Source organism: Myxocyprinus asiaticus, chromosome 15 (genome assembly GCF_019703515.2).
Source record: "Myxocyprinus asiaticus isolate MX2 ecotype Aquarium Trade chromosome 15, UBuf_Myxa_2, whole genome shotgun sequence".
NCBI classification, from domain to species: Eukaryota; Metazoa; Chordata; class Actinopteri; order Cypriniformes; family Catostomidae; genus Myxocyprinus; species Myxocyprinus asiaticus.
The window spans coordinates 14,140,095-14,160,535 of record NC_059358.1 but is presented as its reverse complement, the minus strand read 5'-3'; the positions used below and the strand labels follow the sequence as shown (position 1 = coordinate 14,160,535).

Here is a 20,441-nt window from a genome sequence, read left to right as displayed (position 1 = left end):
TTTTTCTTCCTCTCTTTTTTGGCGGTTGGCAAACCAGCTTTTGGTGCATTACCGCCACCAACTGAACTGGCCTTTGGAACAGCGATGCGTTAGATTACTCAAGGTCAGTAACTTATTCTAAATACTTTGGATTACTTCTTCAGCACTGGTAGATTTTTTCACTTGTTTTGACTATAAAAACTCTGCCAGTACAGTAAGACAAAATACACATGTTAAAAATACATTCTCTGAAAAACCTAAATATCTTATGCAGTGTTGTTTCTAAAACAAGATAAATCTAACTGAACTTGTTTTAAGGATTTTTAGATATTTTACAGGAAAACGATACAAAAATTATTATCAAGAATACGATTTTTGCCCTAATATTAAAGGTCTTACTAGAAAAAAGAAATTATGATCAAACGTGAATTTTCTTGATAAAAAAATATGATCTTGCCTGGTAACAAATAGCTAGAAATAGCATTTTAGCTTAGCGTAAAGCTGACAATTTACACAAGTTTTATTTCTATTTCTTCTGCTCCAAACTTACTTCAAACTTACTTCTCTGTCTGCTCGTATGAATGTAACACTTCATAAGAAAGTGTTTCACCGCTGTTCAAATGCACTTTGGATCGGATCATTTATATGTATAAATGTTTTCCATCTGAAAGGACTAAATATTAAATGAAACAAATAACAATAAAATGCAAAGTAATCTCTTCAGTAATCAAAATACTTTTTGAATGTAACTGTATTCTAATTACCAATGATTTAAACTGTAACTGTAGTGGAATACAGTTACTTATATTTTGTATTTTAAATACGTAATCCTGTTATACGTGTTCAGTTACTCCCCAACAATGCTTTATATATATATATATATATTATACACACACACACATACACACAAAAAACTTTTTTTCTCGTATATAATCCTGTTGCTTTCATATACCTCAAAACATCATCTGTCATATTTAATTTCCCTTGTTTTTTCCACTAAAAGACTTTTAATGACATGCCTTGGATTCCCTTTCCATGGAGTCTTTCATTGTTGTAGGCTGTGCAATGTAGAATAACATGTTCAACTGTTTCTACTTCATCACAATGACTGCATAACCCATTATGGTGCTTTTTTATTTTATACAAATTTCCATTTAATCCAGTGTGATCTGTGTATTCTTGTTATTCTTGATTCTTCTCTCCTTCTTAATAAAGCTGTGGTTCCTCCTCCTGTACCCACATTTTATTGTAACTTATATAAGTGTCTCCCCTTTATTTCTCCAACCCAAAGTTTCTGCCAGATATTATTTGCAGCTTTACGAATAAGTGCCTTGGCTTCCAATTTGGGCAGTGGAATTGAGAGGTTTGCGAGAACAGAAATGTAGACACAGACAATGTGCATCTCTTCAGTGACGCGCTGACATCACAATTGCGAGCTGGGAAATGTAGTTCTTTGTACTACTCGGGTGGCGTTATACTAACATTTAACAGCAACTAATTCTAATGTAAAGATGTGTGTGATTTAAAGACGTGCATAGATTTTACATCACAAAGTAAGCCATACTTAGTGCCGGTGTTTATCAACCTGTCAAAACATTGCTCTGTTTCTTTGAGCAACCCGACATAGCAACACTCATTTAAAAGGGATAGTTAATCTAAAAAAGTCATTCACAGACATTATTTCTTCCGTGGAAAACTAAATTATTATTATTTTTTTTTTTTTTTTGCAGAGTCTAAGCTACTCCTTTCCATAAACTGAATGGTGACCATGTTTGTCAAGCAATATGTTTAGTGAATAATGGCTTAAATTTCAGTTAAAGTTATTATATGGCTTTAGAGGATTTGGAATATAGTGCACAAACCATATGGACTATTTTTGTGATGCTTTATTGTCATTTTTGAAGCTTGACAGCCCCTGGTCCCTATCCACGTTTATCGTATGGCAACAGCTCAGACATTCTGCTAAACTTCTTTTTTGTGTTCCATATTAGAAAGAAAGTCACACGGGTTAGAACAAGATGATGGCGATATAGAATGCAGAGAGAATTGTCATTTTTGGGTAAACTATCCTTTTAAAACATTACGGTCGAAGCAATTATATTGAGCTTATCGTAAAACAAAATTAACCTTGAACCAAACAGTTCCATTTTATTTTGGTTCACTGAGTATTTAAAAATACTTTTTCTGATCATAGACAACTGCACAATATCTGTAAAAAATCAGATCTTTTAAAATACAGCTTTAGTAAAATACATTTCATTAAAAAATTGATGCATCCATTCAACTCTCCAAAACATTTAAAAAACCTAGTGTTTTACAATGGGCAATATGATCAGCAATATGTATTCTCTTCTACAATTACTTCTAGTATCTCTTTGTGTAAAAAATGTATCACATAATAAAAGTTAATCTGACTAGTAGGTGGTAAAATGAGGATCCTACTGAACTATTTAAACACATTTTTTGTCAGGATAGCACCTTTTGCTCCTAGTTTAATAAACATCCAACCACTTGTTCTCCTTTACTGCAAGCTTTGTCGGAGTATGATCACAAATAATAAGAATCATATCCAAAAGCATTCCAGTTTAGATCTTCTTAACATAGTTGCCAGGAAACATGCCTTCCTTTCCTCGCAGACGGCCTTGCCACCAACCTGAGGGGTCTGGACAGAGAGCACAGAAGTGGTCACTGCAGCTGTTTATTGCAAAATAACAATGCCTACAATCCATATAAAGTTTTCTTGTCGTGTTATAAAAGTGAATTACCTTCATATATTATTTCTATGATATCATCTACTTGAAAACTGAGTTCGTCTGTGTCCTGGGCATCATAGGTGTACAGTGCTTTGCATTGTAGGGTGCGGGGTTTAGGTTTGGGGCTGGGTTTAGGTCGCCCTGACCCAGGGGGAGGCTTGTACTCTTTCGATTGTCTGCGATGCATTCTGTAGCATGGAAAGGGAACGCAGGGCAATACAAGACAAGACAATATTACTTTCCTTTGTGAAGTATCATTTAGAATAATCAGTCAAGTATAAATCAGTAAATGGGTGATTCTAAAATTTGGGGCACTGACTGCTTAAAAGTAATTTACAACTTCTTCAAATCATGCTTTATCTGTGTTAAACATTTATCACATGTCCTGGACAAAACTGAAATCTGATCACGGCCTCGATGAACCCTCAAGTGGATTTTGACTGTGATGGTAATGATATTTCTCACTTTTTAAAAAAAAAAAAAAAAAAAAAAAAAGAAGTTAGATAAGCCTTGGATATTACAACACTAGCAAATACCAAGCAAGCAAATAACTTAGCAATAGCAAAGCAAATAACCAAATAAATGAAAAGCTCATTTCTGAATTAAAATTCTCAAACACTAGTCGATTTGGTAGACATACTGTCAGATTATGATCTAAAATAATAACATTAATTTAAAATTAATTACAATAATGATATAACTGTATATTATTAATAAGCTTTAATAAAGTTTTAATATATATTTAGTTTTAGACATTTTTAGTTTTTAGCAATTATACTAATTTTGTTATATTTTAATTATATAAATAATATGAATTAAATATTATTATTATTATGAATAATAATAATATAAAACTATACTTTTTATGAATTAATAAACAGGGGAAGTTTTCTGTGTAGATGAAAAACCCAAATGTCTGAAATTCTTGCTAAGAAATTCTGGCAAATTTTACCTTTCGACACTTTTTCAAATTAAAACTTAGAAAAAAGTAACTAAAGAGACACAAAACGTGTTTAAAGCTATTTTTATCTGTACTTTAAAACTAGTTTTGTTTTTTAAGGCATTGTTATCTTTGAAATCACCACAGGGGAAAGAAAAGTTCCCCTAGTTGAAGAATCACCCAAGCTTTGGATGCCATAGCACTTTTTCCTCATAGCCTTTACAAACTGACAGATTTCTTATAACAGATCTTCCTGCTGTAATACACTTCATCTCACCCTGCCACGCCTTGGTCAGGAACATTCATGAAGCCCATTTCGGTGTAGATCTGGCTTTCGCGCTGACTGTGGCGAGATCCCTGGAATCGGGGAAGGGTGGGCTGATCCATACTGGACTGCCGAAGCAGAACAGAGTTCCTAACAGAGGGCTGCAGGCGCTGGGTTCCTCTTCCTTTACCATCAATCTTAGAAGGTTCTTAAATCACAGGCAATTTATAACATTTTAAAGCTTTAGTCAAAGGCAGTTTTGCATGTCTTGAGTAAAATGTGGTACCGTGGTCTTACCATGTGAATACTGGCCAACGTTGCGTTTCTGGTTTCCAATATACCTGCTTTTTCGGTTGTCACGGCGAGTGGGTCCTGTAGGGGATGATAAATATCAATGTCTGCCATGGCCAAATTGTCTATACATTTTTTTGTCAAAGCCGTAGGTGCACTAAATAGTGCTTGTAAAAATATGATCAGACTCTTATGTTAACTGATCAGAGGTTACATGCAGAAATATGTAACTCCCCCAAACTATTTTTACTAAACTCTGTACAAAACTTTTTTTACTTACATTAATGTAAAATTTCAATACTCACTTGCATTTTTAGGGAGACCTGGTCCAATGCTGACAGTTAAGATCTTACTGGTGGGCTTCAGAACTGCCTCATCGCCCTGTCCCATCTGAAACTGGATCTGACGAGAACCAGCAGAGGCAAACGGACCCCAGCCACCTTTCTTAACCTTAAATTCAAGTCTGCAAAAGAGTAAAATGTTCAAGAGCCTCTTGTCTTTAATAATATATTACAAGACCAACAGTGTGGCAGAATAATGGCAATTTTCACATTGAGGGAAACAGCTATGATAAAAGAGGTGCTTACAGGTTGTTGAACTTAAGTGGCAATTTTTTCCGGGTTTTTTCTTCATAACGCTTGTACAGCAAACTGAGGAACTCTGTTTTAAAGACAGACTGCAGCACACTATCATACTGCTCTTCATGCAATATGAAAATGTCATCCTGTAGTGTGCTGAGAGAGCCGAAATCATACAATGGACAGACCTTTAGAAGTAGGCATATGCAATTTCATGAAACTACAACAGCATGGTTTTAAAACATAAAGGGATAGTTCACCCAAAAATGAACATTCTCTCATTATTTACTCACCCTCGTGATGTCCCAGGTGTGTATGATTGTCTTTCTTCACCAGAACACATTTGAAGAAATATAGAAAAATTTCTTAGCTCAGAAGGTCCTTAAAATGCAAGTGAATGGAGATTTCTCTTTTGAAGCTCCAAAAATCATAGACAGTCAGCATAAACATCATCGATACCACTCCAGCGGTTAAATAAATGTCTTCTAAAGCGACACGATCGCTCTTGTTGCGAAAGATAGATAATTAAGTACTTTTTTTAAACTCTAAATCATGCTTCCAGTGAGCAGTGGTACGCATGTGTGACGTAATCTCATTGGCATTTGAAACACGTGAGAACTGACGCGAGTGAGTAACAGCCGGAAGAGCAGCGCTGTTTACAAGTGAGAAGGAGGAACGCTGTACAGTAGCTTGGTTGGTTTCGGTTTAGATCTGTATTGATCTGTTTCTTTACTCACAATGGTGTGTTTGTGTGCTTATCCTGGATATCACAACCGAGTGGAGAACGTGAGATTACATCTGTATTCATGGCAACACGAATGCGTCACACGAGAGATCGCTTGCACTCCACCTTCTCATGAAGCGTTGGATTATGGTTAAAAAGCACTTAAATATTTATCTTTTTTTCGCATCAAAAGCAATCGCATCACTTTAGAAGACATTAATTTAACCACTGGAGTGGTATTGATGACATTCATTCTGACTGTCTGTGATTTTTGGAGCTTTAAAAGAGAAATCTCCCATCACTTGCATTTTAAAGACCTACTGAGCTAAGATATTTTTCTATTTTTCTTCAAATGTGTTCTGGTAAAGAAAGAAAGTAATACACACCTGGGATATCATGAGGGTGAGTAAATAATGAGAGAATTTTCAATTTTGGGTACACTATCCCTTTAAGAACTAAGAATTTTAGGGTTACAAAACCTTGATTCAAATGTTTCATTCTGACATAAATGCATCTATTATTAAATCTTTTCAAGTTTGTTTGTTGGGGAAACTTTCAAGTCTTAAAGGTTATCAAGCATTTTACACGATAGAGTACCTAAGAGAAACAGACTGGATCTTCTCCACCTCGATCTTCCTCTTCAAGACCTCCCGAATCTGCCCTTTCTCAGGACCCTGTTTCACCTTCTCCCGTCCAATCAGATAAACGAACTTAGGGGTGAGAATGAGATCACGCTTGACAGTCTGTGGGCATTGAGAGAGCATGTGAGCACATAGCCACATGAAATATATCAGAAGTGCATGTGAAGAAGGACACATATGTTGGCAAGCTGCTTCGGTAAACAACACAAAATATCACATGAGTTTCTGCCTGTTCAATGAGACAAGCTAATGCTTTAGCAGCTGTTGAGTCGCACCTTAAACCTGCGATCGTATTTGACCACAACGTCAGCAAAGTCGATCCTCTCCCTGCGTCCCACGAACTGCCGAATCTCTGGATGGTTGTCCGTACCGAGGTAGTCGCCAACGAAATTGCGGTTCAGACTGTTCTTTCGTCTCTCCTTCTTATTCAACAGGAGGTCAGACGCTGAAATTAGTAAAGAAGCAATGTGATTTACAATTAGGTACACTTCATTGTGTTCTCATATCCAAGAATTTTGGGGAAGGGGCATTATGATACTGTTTATTAATAGACACAGAGCATCTCAGGTGCATAGACCATGGCTTAGCTCAAACCCCATATCCTTTGTTTATAGTCTTGTGTATAGTAATGTGTACAGTCTTCAGATGGAACATTATATATAAATTGCACATTAAATATAAAAAGGAAATTATTTTCTATTTGTATCGACAGAGGAATTCGAGTGAGCTCTTACCTTCCTCTCGCATGCGGACATATTTGCGCACAGCGATGTGCTTGCGCCAGGCTTGCTGGATTACTCGAGCATATCCATTGTACTTTCTTTCCCTCATCTCTTCCAATAGAAACAACTGAAGATGACAGAGGAAGCTTATTGACATGCCATATTCACAGTCGCCACTGAGATTCAGAATGTCAACAAAATGCAAAGATGAGCATGAGACCAAAGTATCAACTAATAGTATGGTTCAAATATGGAAGGGAATCCACCAAATATGGATTCCATTCTCCATAATCAGGTTTTTGGAAAATCAGCCATACAAGAGGCTATTTGAAGTATGCCTGAAGGAATTTCTGAAATTCATTTAGTGAGACTGAATTACTTCTTATTGCTTTGCACAATACCCGAGGAATGCATCTGAGTTGCCAAACAGCAAAGTACCGGTAATTCAGTTTGTCCATGACTAAAATAAACCGACCCACCTCTGAGAAACTGATTTACAAAGGCAACACAGGAAGATAACCTGGTCCCAAATTACCACAATTTACAAAATGAATCATATATTTCATATTCGAGTGTTACGGACCTTTGGACCTTACATCACTACCTTCAAGTTACCAAAAAAACAAACAAAAAAACATACAGATTCAGGGGCCTTGATGAAGATTTTGGTCTTGCCCAGCTGGTACTGGTCTGAATCCATGTTGACAGATTTTAAAAGGTGTAGGACACCCTGTTTCTCATCTCCACGCCACTGAGGCCAAGATTCTTTGGTCAAGATAGCATATCTGTGCAAGTATGTCATTACAGTTTGTAAGTGCAAGCTCTAAAAAAAGTCCATATATAGCATTTGACATCTTCACAGTGGGAGTGATAAGCAGTGATTTTAATTAAAAGTACCTTTGCAGGAATTTCTTAAAGACACGACGGAATGCGTAACCGGCCCTGCGCACACGGATGTTCTCCCGCAGTCCCAGATACTCCACCTGGTGTTTCACACGACTCTCCTCCCAGTCGCGAGGTTTTTTTGTCTCGTTGGGCTTGATGCATCGAATGTAGTGAGGGGTGCATTTCATAAGAGTCTGGACCAGATTATTTGCCTGTTTCTGTCGAGGGAGAACAAAATAAACATGTTTAAATCAGAGATAATTGTTTGTGATTACTGGATGTAGAATTTAAAAAAATTAATTCATAGAAGTTGCACTTATCTACATTATATTTATGCATCTGGCAGACGCTTTCATCCAAAGCAACTTACAAAGCATTCAAGGTATCCATTTAATTGGTTTGTGTGTTCCCTAGAAATAGTACCCATGACCTTGGCGTTAAATTAAGTGTGTGTATTTCATATCAGATTACATCTAGTTTTACTTCTATTGTGTATTTCTATGGTCTTTGAATTAGATGTTTTACCTTGATCTTTGAACCTGCAGTGGTGGGACGGCCCTTCTTCTCAGCCTCAAGGTTTTCTGGGAACAAATCTTTGATGAATGGGCTGTGGATGCAGATAAAAAGCAAAATACATGATTTCAAACATCTCTTACCAGCACACAAAAGATAAAATCATACCCATGGATGACTACTATAATATAGAGTAATATGCCATGGAAATTGACTCTCTCTCACAAGAAGAAAACAACTTAACATCCACCACTGAAATGGTCTACCATATTGATTTTATGACTTATTTTGTGATTTCTGATTTCCTTAGAACACGAAACTGCAGATGTTCAGCAACCATTAATCTCACCGCAAGTGCATTTTTTGTTTACAACACACAAGCAAGCAAGCACGCACGCACACGCACACACACACACACACACACACACACACACACACACACACACACACACACACACAATGTCTATAATCCAGCTAAATAAGACGCAATAACCAAATAAGCAATACTTACAACTCACTGCTCTGCATGAGCTCGATGATGTCATTGAACAACACATCCCTGTTCCTTTCACAGAAGCCACTCACATCATAAGACACCTGAAAAACAGGACTCGCATTATTCAAAGGAGCCAATCTATATTACTTTCATTGTACTTGCTGAAAGCACTTTCCTAAACACTCCAAGCATCAGTATTCAGTTGCAGGAAACCCTGTGTGTTTATCTAAGTCTCATAATCATACTCATGTTATCAGTGTGCAAACCAATGCACACATAGCATATTTCTAAAATTGGTAGCAGCAATTCATATGTATTTTTCATGTGTGACTCTATTTGACAAGATTTTTTAACAGAAGTGATTAAATGGCAAAGAGATGTGTAATTAAAAAAATGACCATTTAGTAAAACAACAAAGACGTATGAGATGCACATACACCACATTCACAATGGGGGGGGGGGGCAGTGTTTGAAACACATTACTGCCATCTTTCAAAACAGTCCAAACATTACATCTACCACTTTATTAGATGTATTTTGCTGCAGATGTATTCTAAATAGAAATGTCCTCATGTTGCAGAGTATGTTTTCACTCTGTCCACTATGCAGAGTTGAGAGCTGTCTCATACCTTGCCAGCATAGTGGTGAACTATGAAACCCTTGTTCCAGCTGTTGAAATGCTCATGAGTGCCGATTTGCGACTGCAGTTTCTGCAGCAGAGTCTGATCTGCACCCTCTCCTTTTGCATGCATGGTGGCACACACGTCATCCAGGATGCTCATGATACCAGGAGGATTCTGGTTTATTAAGAAGTGCCCATATGAAGCCATTAGTGGAAAGGGAGTTGTAATGCATATGACATAAAGACTTTCACAGAAAACTACTGGAATGTTTAAAAAGAGTGTAAACTCACCACTTTGGACTCAATCAAGTCACATACAACTTTGTTATTAAAGTATTCAATGGGGGTCCATTTGATTCCTTCCTGCACATACTCTTCCTGCAAAAGACACAGCGGAAAACATCAGTAAAAGTTGCCTTTGAGACCTCTCTATATAATGGTTTATTAAAAAGCTTTTCACCTGCTCTGCTTTCAGTGTGAGCTCGATAAAAATCTGCTGCAGTTTTTCATTTACAAAGTTAATACAGAACTGCTCAAATCCATTTTTCTGAAGAAAGATAGAAGTATGAAGTAACTGTCAATTTGAATATAATAAGTGAAAAGGAGCATATACACAGCAGGAGAGGCTTTGAACATCCATTTAGAAAATAAAACAGAATTCACCTGAAAGATTTCAAAGCCATATATGTCCAGAACTCCAACATTTAACTCCTCGTGGTCTTTCTGCATAGCCTTGTTTATAGCCTACAAATACCACAAGCAGAAATCCATTTAATGAATGGCCTTATTTTGCTTTTTGAGAAATACATACCACAGAAACACAAATCACACTTTACATAAAATAAAAAAATTAAAATTATAATAATAATAATTCTTCAACAGTTATTATACATGCAGTTTTTATGACTTCAAATTAATTGGGGGACTACATTGGATATTTGCAGATCCATTTAAACTACTCAAGGCAAAATATACACTTTACATTACTTTATGGATACATGCATACATACAAACATATTTGCCTACAATCTAGATACTGAATAAATAAAGTGTTTTATGTCAACAACTCTTAAATCTAGCAGATTAACTCACATCAACAAGGTAGTCAAAGAGTCTAGAATAAAGTGCTTTGGACAGGGCGTTCCGACTGAAGGAGGCCTGCTCCGTGTTCAGGGTGACAGAAATACTCTCTGTCTTGCCACCCCACTTGCTGTCCATTATGCGACTGGTTAGTTTTTTCTTTAGACCATCTTGATTGATTCCCAACAGGTATGACGGGAATGCCAGGACTGCAATAGGGTGACAGAAGAGGGCAGCAGGAAGCACAACATTCAGTCAGAATGATTTTCCAAAAGGTTGTAAAGCTTTTGTCAGCAAACACTCTTTTCTCTATTGTTAATAACTCACTACGGCTATAATGCAGTTTGGCCTTTTTATTGACTGAGACGCCAAAGAGGGGAAAGGATTACAGTGGAGGAGAGGGGAATGGGATAAAGCCGGATTCGCACCTACATCTTTCACATGCACGCCACAGGTCAACATGTTAGTAGCACATGTGCTGACTGCTAGGCCACAGCTACAACACACTATATTTTAAAACATGAAAAATAATGAATTGTGAACTCACAGTCTTCACTCTCCACCACAGCATAGTTGCCTTCTTCTCTAAAAGCAATGTTGCCAAGATGAAGAATTCCTGCCACAATCTGCAGCACAGTGTCCTGATCTTCAATGGACAGACCCACCACTGACATAGCTGCCTTTAAAAAACACAATATCGTCATTAGAATAGTGTAAAGTGATAGAGTGAATTAAACAAATATATGCAGGAACACAATCATGGTCTCAAACCCACCACAGTGTCTGCAAACTCCTTCTTGTCACTGATGTCCTCCACAGTGTAGGTGCTGGATTGGTTTAAATAGAAGTAGTAGTCAGGGGTGGTAATGCCTAAATTTTCTCTCTGCTCTTTCGTGGCCCCTTCCAAGAGCTGAAAGACACAGAAATGTCAGAAAGGAACCACTAATATCAACATAAATGACACTTGAAAGTAGCTTTTATCTCATTTCAAATGACTTATCTCCATATATACTGACCTGATTTAGTGAAAAGTGCTACAAGTAACATTACTAGTATGACACCATACAATCCACAATTGGTCATGAAAATTGTCATCATTTACTCACCCTCATTTTGTTGCAAACCTGTATGACTTTCTTCTGTGGAACACAAAAGGAGACGTTAGGTAGAATATCAGCCTCAGTCGCTATTCACTTTTATAGTAAGTGAAAAGACACAATGAAAGTGAATGGTGACTGAGAGTAACATTCTGCCAAACATCTCCTTTTGTGTTCAACAGAAGAAAGTAAGTCACTTGGATTTGGAACAAAATGAGCATGAGTGCATAATGACCAAGCTTTCCTTCAAAACAGATCAAATCACATTTCCCTAACATGACATAGAACAATTTGCCAGATTGACACATCATACCCTGAAATGACCTTTTCCATGAGTTCAATGATTTACCTGGTAATATATATGGAAATTCCTTTCGCCGTGGTTCTGAGACACGACTCTGGATTTTTCCAGCAGGAAGTTTGAGATTTTTCCACCATCAGGTTCTCCTCCTCGGCTGAACTGAATTTCAAAATATTTTCCCTGGGGTATGAAATAGACATCATGGCAAACATATCATGCAAAGAACTCGAAGCTTGTACACCCATGTTATCACATCTCCCTGTATTGACCACTGCAGAAAAGAAAATGAATGTTAAAACCTACTGAAGTACAACTCCATAGCCTACACACACACAAACACACACACACACACACACACACAAACTGCAGTCACGCACTCAAATCATGTAGCACCAACAAGTCGTTACCTGTTGGGAACTAGCTTGCTCTAAATTACATTCTTAGAACTGCACATAAATTCCAGGGACCGAACAACAGATGGAGCTTTAGAACTCCTTCAGTACTAAACTAATAATTATTATTCATAAAATTATTTATTTTTAAATATTAGCAAAAAAATGATCATGTAATCAAATATACTTAAGATATATGTTATACAAATTACATTTCTAGATTAATCTAATGCTTAAAATGTATAAATAATTTAAGATCCATAAAAAATAAAATATATTTTATACAAATCACATTTTTATATTAATAATGTCAAAAGTATGAAATGTATAAAAAAAAATATATAAAAAATGTATAAACAATTTGTTCTATTAATACTATTTATAATTTTAGCCAAATATTGGCTGATATCACAATGGTTTTCAACTGAAATAAATCTGGAAAATCTTCGCATTTCTGACCCTAAATGAAGGTATTGTCAACAATAACAAATTACATTTAATCTTACATCTAGGCACTACATCTAACTTAAGATGTCTGTAGTTTGAGCTTTCATCACTTAACACTCAATAAATCTGAGACAAATTGTTTAGGCAAGACTCACAAAGCGACTGGAGTTGTTGTTGCGGACAGTCTTGGCATTCCCAAAAGCCTCCAGGAGGGGATTGGACTGGAGAATGATGTCTTTAACATGCTAAGAGAGGAAACAACATGATGACACAGGCAGATACAGTATGCCATGAACAATGTGCTGTGTATATCATACACACTGTTCATTTGCTTAAACACTGAATGCACTTTAAAGTATGCCATTTTTATAGTTCCTTAATCTTCCCCTTCAAAGTGTAATTGATACTTGTTTTAGTCAAATTTGGAAATAAATATCTCAATACAGATGCCACAAAATCTGTATCTACACCTGAATAACATTTTCCCTACAATCTCTTCTATTGGCACAAAGAGTGAAATGTCACAGACTGGGAAAACAAAGAGATCACTCTTTAGAGTTTGACTTTTTGTTCACCCACTGCCATGATAACAATCTAGGTCAGTGGTTCCTAAACAGAAAATGCAGATATACAGTACTGTATATAAATACAAATATATTTTATAATAGCTGAAAGTTTCTCTATAAATGTACCTGTGCCTACATACAGTCAAATGAAACTTTTCTGTAAGCATTCAAGGCCCATTCATCTCACTAATATAATCATTATTTAAATTATAACAGAAATGTGTCTAAATATTTTCTGATACACAAAGTGAAAAATGTAATGCTCCTAGTATTTGGTTATTATAATTAAAAATGTGACAATGGCCATAAATAAGATGGGGGTGCGTGCTGTAAAAGTGTCGAAACCACTGATCTAGTTGATTTCTACACATGTTAGATTTCTACCAGAGTTCAATCAGGCACTCTGTAACTAAATGGCCATCTGGTGCATTATAAACTCACCTGAACTTTAGGCCCGCCACCAGACACTTTCGAAATGTAGCTCATAATGTACTTGGCTGCCACTGTCTTTCCTGCGCCACTCTCTCCACTAAATTATAAACACATTCATATCACATATGATGCAAACCTTTGATGCAATACAAACAGATTCAAACATTATTAAACTGTCTCAGGGTACTGGCTTTACATGTCTGATCTCTGACCTGATAATAACACATTGGTTCTCCGAGTCAATCATCATGTTGCGGTACATGTTGTCAGCCAGAGCGTAGATGTGGGGGGGATTCTCATACTGTGCCTGAGAACAATAGAATACATTTGCTGATCACGTCTATGCATTTTTATGCCTTACAAACATTTGAATGCTTGTGATATATTGCGTTGTTGTTGAATTTTGCCGATTTAAAGGAACGTTCCAGGTTCAATAAAGTTAAGCTCAATTGACAACATTTGTGGTTTAATGTTGATTAACAAAAAAATGGATAATTTAACTCATTCCTCATTAAAAAACAAAACAAACAAACAAAAAAACATCACGGTTACAGTAAGGCACTTCTAATGGATGTAAATGTGGCCAGTTAATAAACATTAAAATACACACTGTTTCAAAAATAGCCACAAGACGTAAACATTATACTTGTTAAAATGATTTTAGTGTGCTAAAATTACTTACTAAGCTTATTTATGTAAAGTTATATCCAATATTACAACTTTATTGTCATGACAACGGAATCCTGGTAAACCCTGTAATCCGGTATGCAATTTTAACACACTAAAATCATTTTAACACATATAATTGTCATAAATATATATAACATATAATTGTGTAACACATAATATATAACACATATAATTGTTTATGTTTATTGGCTATAGTTTTGAAACAATGAGTATTTGAATGGTTATGGATTAGCCCCATTCACTTTCAGTGTCTGTAACCCAGATTTGTTCTTTTTCTAAAGAAAGGAGGGACGAGTCAAAATAATTTTTTGTCGTGATCAACATTATGCTACAAATGCTGTCGACTGAGCTTAACTTTTATTGCATCTGGAATATTCCATTAAATATGTTGCCAAAGTAACATTATCCAGCTGGCTGATATGAGGATTTATCAATATTGAAAATGATAAACAAATGGGTAATCTTTTGTACAGTATGTCATTGTTTTCTAACGAAATGTGTTTATGAATATATAGGTGTCTCTGTGTTACAGTATAGCTTTTTTTTTTTGTTGAAAAAATACAAACATATTTTATATGTGTCAGATATTTTTTATTGTTAAATAAGCTATTTATCATATTTGTAGTGGGGCCAGTGAAAAGATGGCAGGGCCCACAGACAAAATGCTCATGGCACTGGTTAGTGTGGGATTAAATGTGGTTATCTTGGAAAATTAAAAATCAGAGTTGCAGGGGGGCCTGGGTAGCTCAGCAAGTAAAGATGCTGACTACCACACCTGGAGTCGCAAGTTTTCCAGTCTGCTGAGTGACTCCAATCAGGCTTCCTAAGCAACCAATTGGCCTGGTTGCTAGGGTGTGTAGAGTCACGTTGGGTTAACCTCCTCGTGGTCGCTATAATTGGTTCTCGCTCTCGGTGTGGCGCGTGGCGAGTTGTGCGTGGATGCCGCGGAGAATCGCGTGAGCCTCCACACGCGCTAGGTCTCCGTAATAACATGCTCAACAAGCCACGTGATAAGATGCGCGGATGCAGAGGCAACTGAGATTCGTCCTCCACCACCCGGATTGAGGCGAGTCACTACACCACCACGAGCACTTAGAGCGCATTGGGAATTGGGCATGCCAAATTGGGGAGAAAAAAATAAAAATAATTTATTGCAATAAATTGAGGTGATGACATTACTTCATAATCCATAATTTATGTACTTTCTATGAGTTGGCCTTCCACAAGGAAAATGTTAGCAAATGCAGGTCTGAAAGCAGCCTCTGTAAGCACAATGGCAAGACTGGACATGCAATGGCATTACTCTGCCTTAAACAGCTCAGTCTGCCTGCCATGTTTAATTGACTAATGCAGTAGGAATGATTAATCAAATGAAGTACTTTAATTCAGATTGTACATGTATTTAGGGCACAGTAAAGCACCATGTATCAGACACTAAAAAAAGGTTGAAGTCGAGAAAGTTTGTTCTACTTACAGCTCCCTGATACAGCTCAATCTCACGGTCTGAGAAATATGGCAGCTGTTTGAAAGGGTTCACTGATATCAGCACAGGACCAATGTATGTCTGAACGGTTGTGGTTAAGGCTTTGTAAATATCTTATTAGTGGACAGTGGACACTGTATAATGAATCCACCTAGATGTATCCTGTATAACCTAGTCAGGCTATAAAAAGCTAAAGCCAGTAAGAAAGGTTCTTGAGCCATTCTTGAGCCGATCTTTGGCCATTGAGATTATGGCCAAACGCCGTTAACCATGCCCGCTTGGCAAATGAACAGAAACCCATCTTGTTTCAGTTTCAACAACTCCCAACAGCCTTGTCAATTGATACTACATAAATTATATTTTCTATTCTATTTTGAATTTAGTAAATGAGCGATGTTTAATTTCAGCTTATTAGTGAAACATCTCAACTTCCTTAATTCAACCACATACATTGCCTTTTAATAAGCAAGAAAACACATAATGCATGTTAGAAACCAGACTGAAGTCACAATATACAATACTGGTCAAAAGTTTTGAAACATACTCATTCTTTGTTATAATTTTTTTTTTTTTTTCACATTTTAGAATAATAGTAAAGTCATCAAAACTATGGAATAACATAAATGGAACTATGGGAATTATGTTGTGACTAAACAAAATCCAAAATAAATCAAAACTGTGTTGTATTTTAGCATCTTCAAAGTAGTCACCCTTTGCCTAGAATTTGCAGACATGTACTCTTGACATTTTCTCAACCAACTTCTTGAGGTATCACCCTGGGATGCTTTTTAAACAGTATTGAAGGAGTTTTTTGTTTTTTTTTATTAAACTAGTTTTATAATGAAATAAATTAATATGGTGGCACAATTATATTTTTGTCTACAAAACTAATTTCAAACATTTAAGCATACGCCTTCAGATCAAAAGATTCTTTTTTTTCTTTTCTTTTTCTCCCAATTTGGAATGCCCAATTCCCAATGTGCTTTTAAGTCCTCATGGTCGCGTAGTGATTCGCCTCAGTCCGGGTGGCGGAGGACGAATCCCAGTTGCCTCTGCGTCTGAGACCGTCAACCTGCGCATCTTATCACGTGGCTTGTTGAGCGTGTTGCCACGGAGACATAGCACACGGGGAGGCTTCACGCCACCCACTGCGGCAACCACGCTCAACTCACCACGCACCCCACCAAGAACAAACCACATTATAGCGACCACGAGGTGTTTACCCCATGTGACTCTACCTTCCCTATCAACTGGGCCAATTTGGTTGCTTAGGAGACCTGGCTGGAGTCACTCAGCATGCCCTGGGATTTGAACTAGTGAGCTAGCGAACTCCAGGGGTGGTAGCCAGCGTATTTTACCACTAAGCTACCCATGCCTCAGATCAAAAGATTTTTAAGATCATGAGAAACATTTCAGTCAAGTGTTTCAAAACTTTTTTATATATACAGACAGTACTGTGCAAAAGTTTTAGGCATGCATAGTGAGGATGTCTTCAAAATTAATGACATAAGTAGTTTTCATTTATCACTTAATGTCATACAAAGTCCAGTAAACATGAAAAAAAGCTACATCAATATTTGGTGTGACCACCTTTGCCTTCAAAACAGCACCAGTTCTCCTAGGTACACCTGGACACAGTTTTTCTTGGTTGCTGGCAGATAGGATGTACCAAGCTTCTTGGAGAATTCACCACAGTTCTTCTATCTATTTAGGCTGTCTCAATTGCTTCTGTCTCTTTATGTAATCTCAGACTGACTCGATGTTCAGTGGGGGGCTTTGTGGGGACCATGACATCTGTTGCAGGGCTCCCTGTTCTTCTATTCTAATCTTTTCTATTTGCAAAAGTAATGTTTGGGAGTCTAACATTTATATTTCCTATTAAAACACTAAAGCTGAAGATATAAATAACCATCTTAAGACAAATGCTTTTGTGAAACACCTTATGTGCCTAAGACTTTTGCACAGTACTGTATATATATATCAAACAAGGCCATTTTTGTATTACCCCATGACTCCTAGAACATCCTGTACATTACACACATAAGGATACAAAAATGAAGTCATCCATGTATCTTTTCTTGAGGTTATCTGTGATGGCATCTTCGCTGATCTTGGAGAGAAGGACCATGTCATCCACACCGCTGACCTTCACATTCTGAGTCTGCCAGTGATATTTCTCTTTGCTCCCCTTTGCGAGAGAGAGAGAGAACAGGTTATTTATTTCAACACATCCATTTCATTTGGTCATCTCTAACTGAATGCTGACACAATGTTGTTAAATAAATGTTATCCACCTGCAAAGACCCGTGTTCAACAGACTTTTTCCAGCTTTAGATCTGGTTAATAAGTCTAAGAAAATACTGATTAACTGAGAGCCAATGGTAACACTTCCTTACAGTAGTTCAACACATAGAAGGAAATGTCTTTCATAAAACACATTCTGTTATGAGCACACTCATAAAACTTATGAAACGTCAAAGCCTTGGTCATTTAATCTAATATGTTTCAAAGTGAATTTGCCTGATGTACAATTAAGGTAAGCCTGATAACTGCTAGGCTCTAATTCTGAATCAACCTCTGCTAAAAGAACATAGACAAAACAGGGACTATGGACCTTTGTCTTTGTACAGGTGTATAGCTTTAGAAGTACTGTATGTTAAGTCATATCCATAGTAGGTATTCATCATAACAGAAAAAAAAATAAAAATTCTTACCCTCAAGCACTAAACATTGCTAATTGCTTCAGTAAATCTGAGCATGCATATTATATGCAAGTGCACACGCACACACATGTATATACAGTATATGAAAAAATAAAAATGCAAATCTTTTTGGACAGTCTTATTATTAGTAATTTCATAGCCATTTTAATAATTCAATCAGCATGCATGTTGGCGAGATTCCCTTTATCACGCAAGAATTCTAGGCTTTCCTGTTGTAGTCTTTTTCTTTAACCTGTAATGTTTTCTCTTTATCTAATGTCACAAAATCTACTTTGAAGGTGTTTGTAGCAGGTAGAGATTATTTTCCACCAAACTGAATGAACTTGATGTATTACAGAACTTACTTCTGTACAATTCGCCCATGATCATGGTATGTTTTTTACTCTGCTTTATAGTTAAAATAAAATGTAACGTAATAATTGACTTAGTCACAATCTGCGATGATAAATCTTCATAAATAAAGACAACGTTAAAGTGCAACTTCCATGGACAAATTTCATGATGTTGCTAACACATGTAGATATCAAAACATAATTTACAGCCAACTAGTTTGTATCTAGGGGCAACTGCAGCTCGTAATTTTGCATAGCACTACGTTGGTAGTATTTTTAACTACTTTATTCCTAGTTTTAAAGGTACTTACCATGATTAATTAAAGGTACTTCCTGTTACACACCCTTACTAAAGTATCAGTCCTGCGTGGAGTCTTCGAGGAACTCTTGCAAGTTTCAGGTGAAACTTAACGTGGCTATTACTAGTCTTCCATATGATATTCCGTCTATAACGATGCGATATAATTTATTTATTATATCCGACAATGTAAAACGAATCCAATATTGTGTTTCATGGATCGGCGGTGCCTGTAAAAGTTTAAATCATTGGGTTGTTTTCGGGTGTTGTCCATGTAGCGGCAAGTGTAGGCAGGTACTGGGGTTTTTCCCCCTTCTTTCTGTTAAGGAAGGAATCGCAGGTCACACAGAACGGCGCCACTCTACAACACTGAACGCATACCTGCGCGACAGGTAATCACAGCTACCACAGGGAAATGAGCCTTAGTGCAAGCCATACATTCCTTTCATTCTTTATCTTCCCTGCAAGGTAGGCATTGAGTATTATTTTTGTAAACACATACATCGTCCTTTTAAAAAAAAATATTCCGGTCGACAGTTGGATTAGTTAACCAGCATATCAAAATAAACTGTGGTCACGTTGCAGTGGCTACCACTGCCATTCAAAAACATATATTTATTAAAACGACAACGATTCTGTAGGGGCCATTCACACCGAACTCGTTTTTCGTTTGTCTTCGCTGTTTTTCAGTTATAATTTCTGTGTAAACGTGAGCTAAACAGATGTCTTTGACCGTAGTGCCGCGTCTCGCGCAATATTGCCGCGATTTATTTTACAATAATTTGTAGGTATATATATATACACACACACACACACCAGTTAGTTCCGATCCTCGAATCTGATTGGACGAGAGACGTTCCATGAGTCCTAGTGGACTCGCACTCAGCACTCGGATGCTTCACTGTGTATCTTCACTTGTGTTCGTGGTGTTCAAACTTAAGTGCATGAATCAAGCCACGTACAAGGTTATCCTGGAAGAAAACTTGCTTCCCTCTGCTCTGACAGTGTTCCCCAACTCTGAGGATTGTTTTTTCCAGCAGGACAATGCTCCATGCCACACAGCCAGGTCAATCAAGGTGTGGATGGAGGAGCACCGGATCAAGACCCTGTCATGGCCAGCCCAATCTCCAGATCTGAACCCCATTGAAAACCAATTGAATGTGATCAAGAGGAAGATGGATGGCCACAAGC

General features: G+C 37.0%; 1 protein-coding gene across 2 annotated transcripts; it reads right to left on the bottom strand.

The window, feature by feature from the left end:
* Nucleotides 1-2,101: 2,101 nt before the first annotated feature.
* On the bottom strand, nt 2,102-19,604 carry LOC127452925 (unconventional myosin-Ie-like). Of its 2 annotated transcripts, XM_051718813.1 has the most exons (27): nt 19,264-19,596; nt 17,948-18,085; nt 15,889-15,978; nt 13,937-14,031; nt 13,734-13,821; nt 12,882-12,971; nt 11,936-12,067; nt 11,265-11,399; nt 11,037-11,169; nt 10,502-10,698; nt 10,073-10,153; nt 9,870-9,956; nt 9,701-9,787; nt 9,417-9,584; nt 8,803-8,888; nt 8,304-8,385; nt 7,791-7,996; nt 7,534-7,678; nt 6,906-7,020; nt 6,447-6,616; nt 6,128-6,273; nt 4,816-4,962; nt 4,534-4,691; nt 4,235-4,309; nt 3,950-4,145; nt 2,745-2,920; nt 2,102-2,641 (listed from the first exon to the last, which is right to left on the bottom strand). In XM_051718813.1, exons 1-27 carry the CDS (start codon nt 19,264-19,266, stop codon nt 2,565-2,567), a joined length of 3,303 nt encoding a protein of 1,100 aa, XP_051574773.1. In that variant the 5' UTR covers nt 19,267-19,596; the 3' UTR covers nt 2,102-2,564. The 2 variants fall into 2 exon arrangements, 1 of the variants encoding a protein (XP_051574773.1); XR_007899329.1 differs by lacking the exons at nt 2,102-2,641; nt 2,745-2,920 and having other exon boundaries at nt 4,080-4,145; nt 4,816-4,994; nt 19,264-19,604.
* Nucleotides 19,605-20,441: the final 837 nt, after the last annotated feature.

Bases quoted from the DNA above. Each gene is read 5' to 3' on its own strand.
- LOC127452925 (XM_051718813.1), bottom strand. The intron at 10,699-11,036 runs GTGAGTTCACAA...ACCCTATTGCAG, and splicing joins TGTGGTGGAGAGTGAAGACT to TCCTGGCATTCCCGTCATAC. The intron at 8,386-8,802 runs GTAAGTATTGCT...CTGCATCCACAG, and splicing joins CTCATGCAGAGCAGTGAGTT to CCCATTCATCAAAGATTTGT.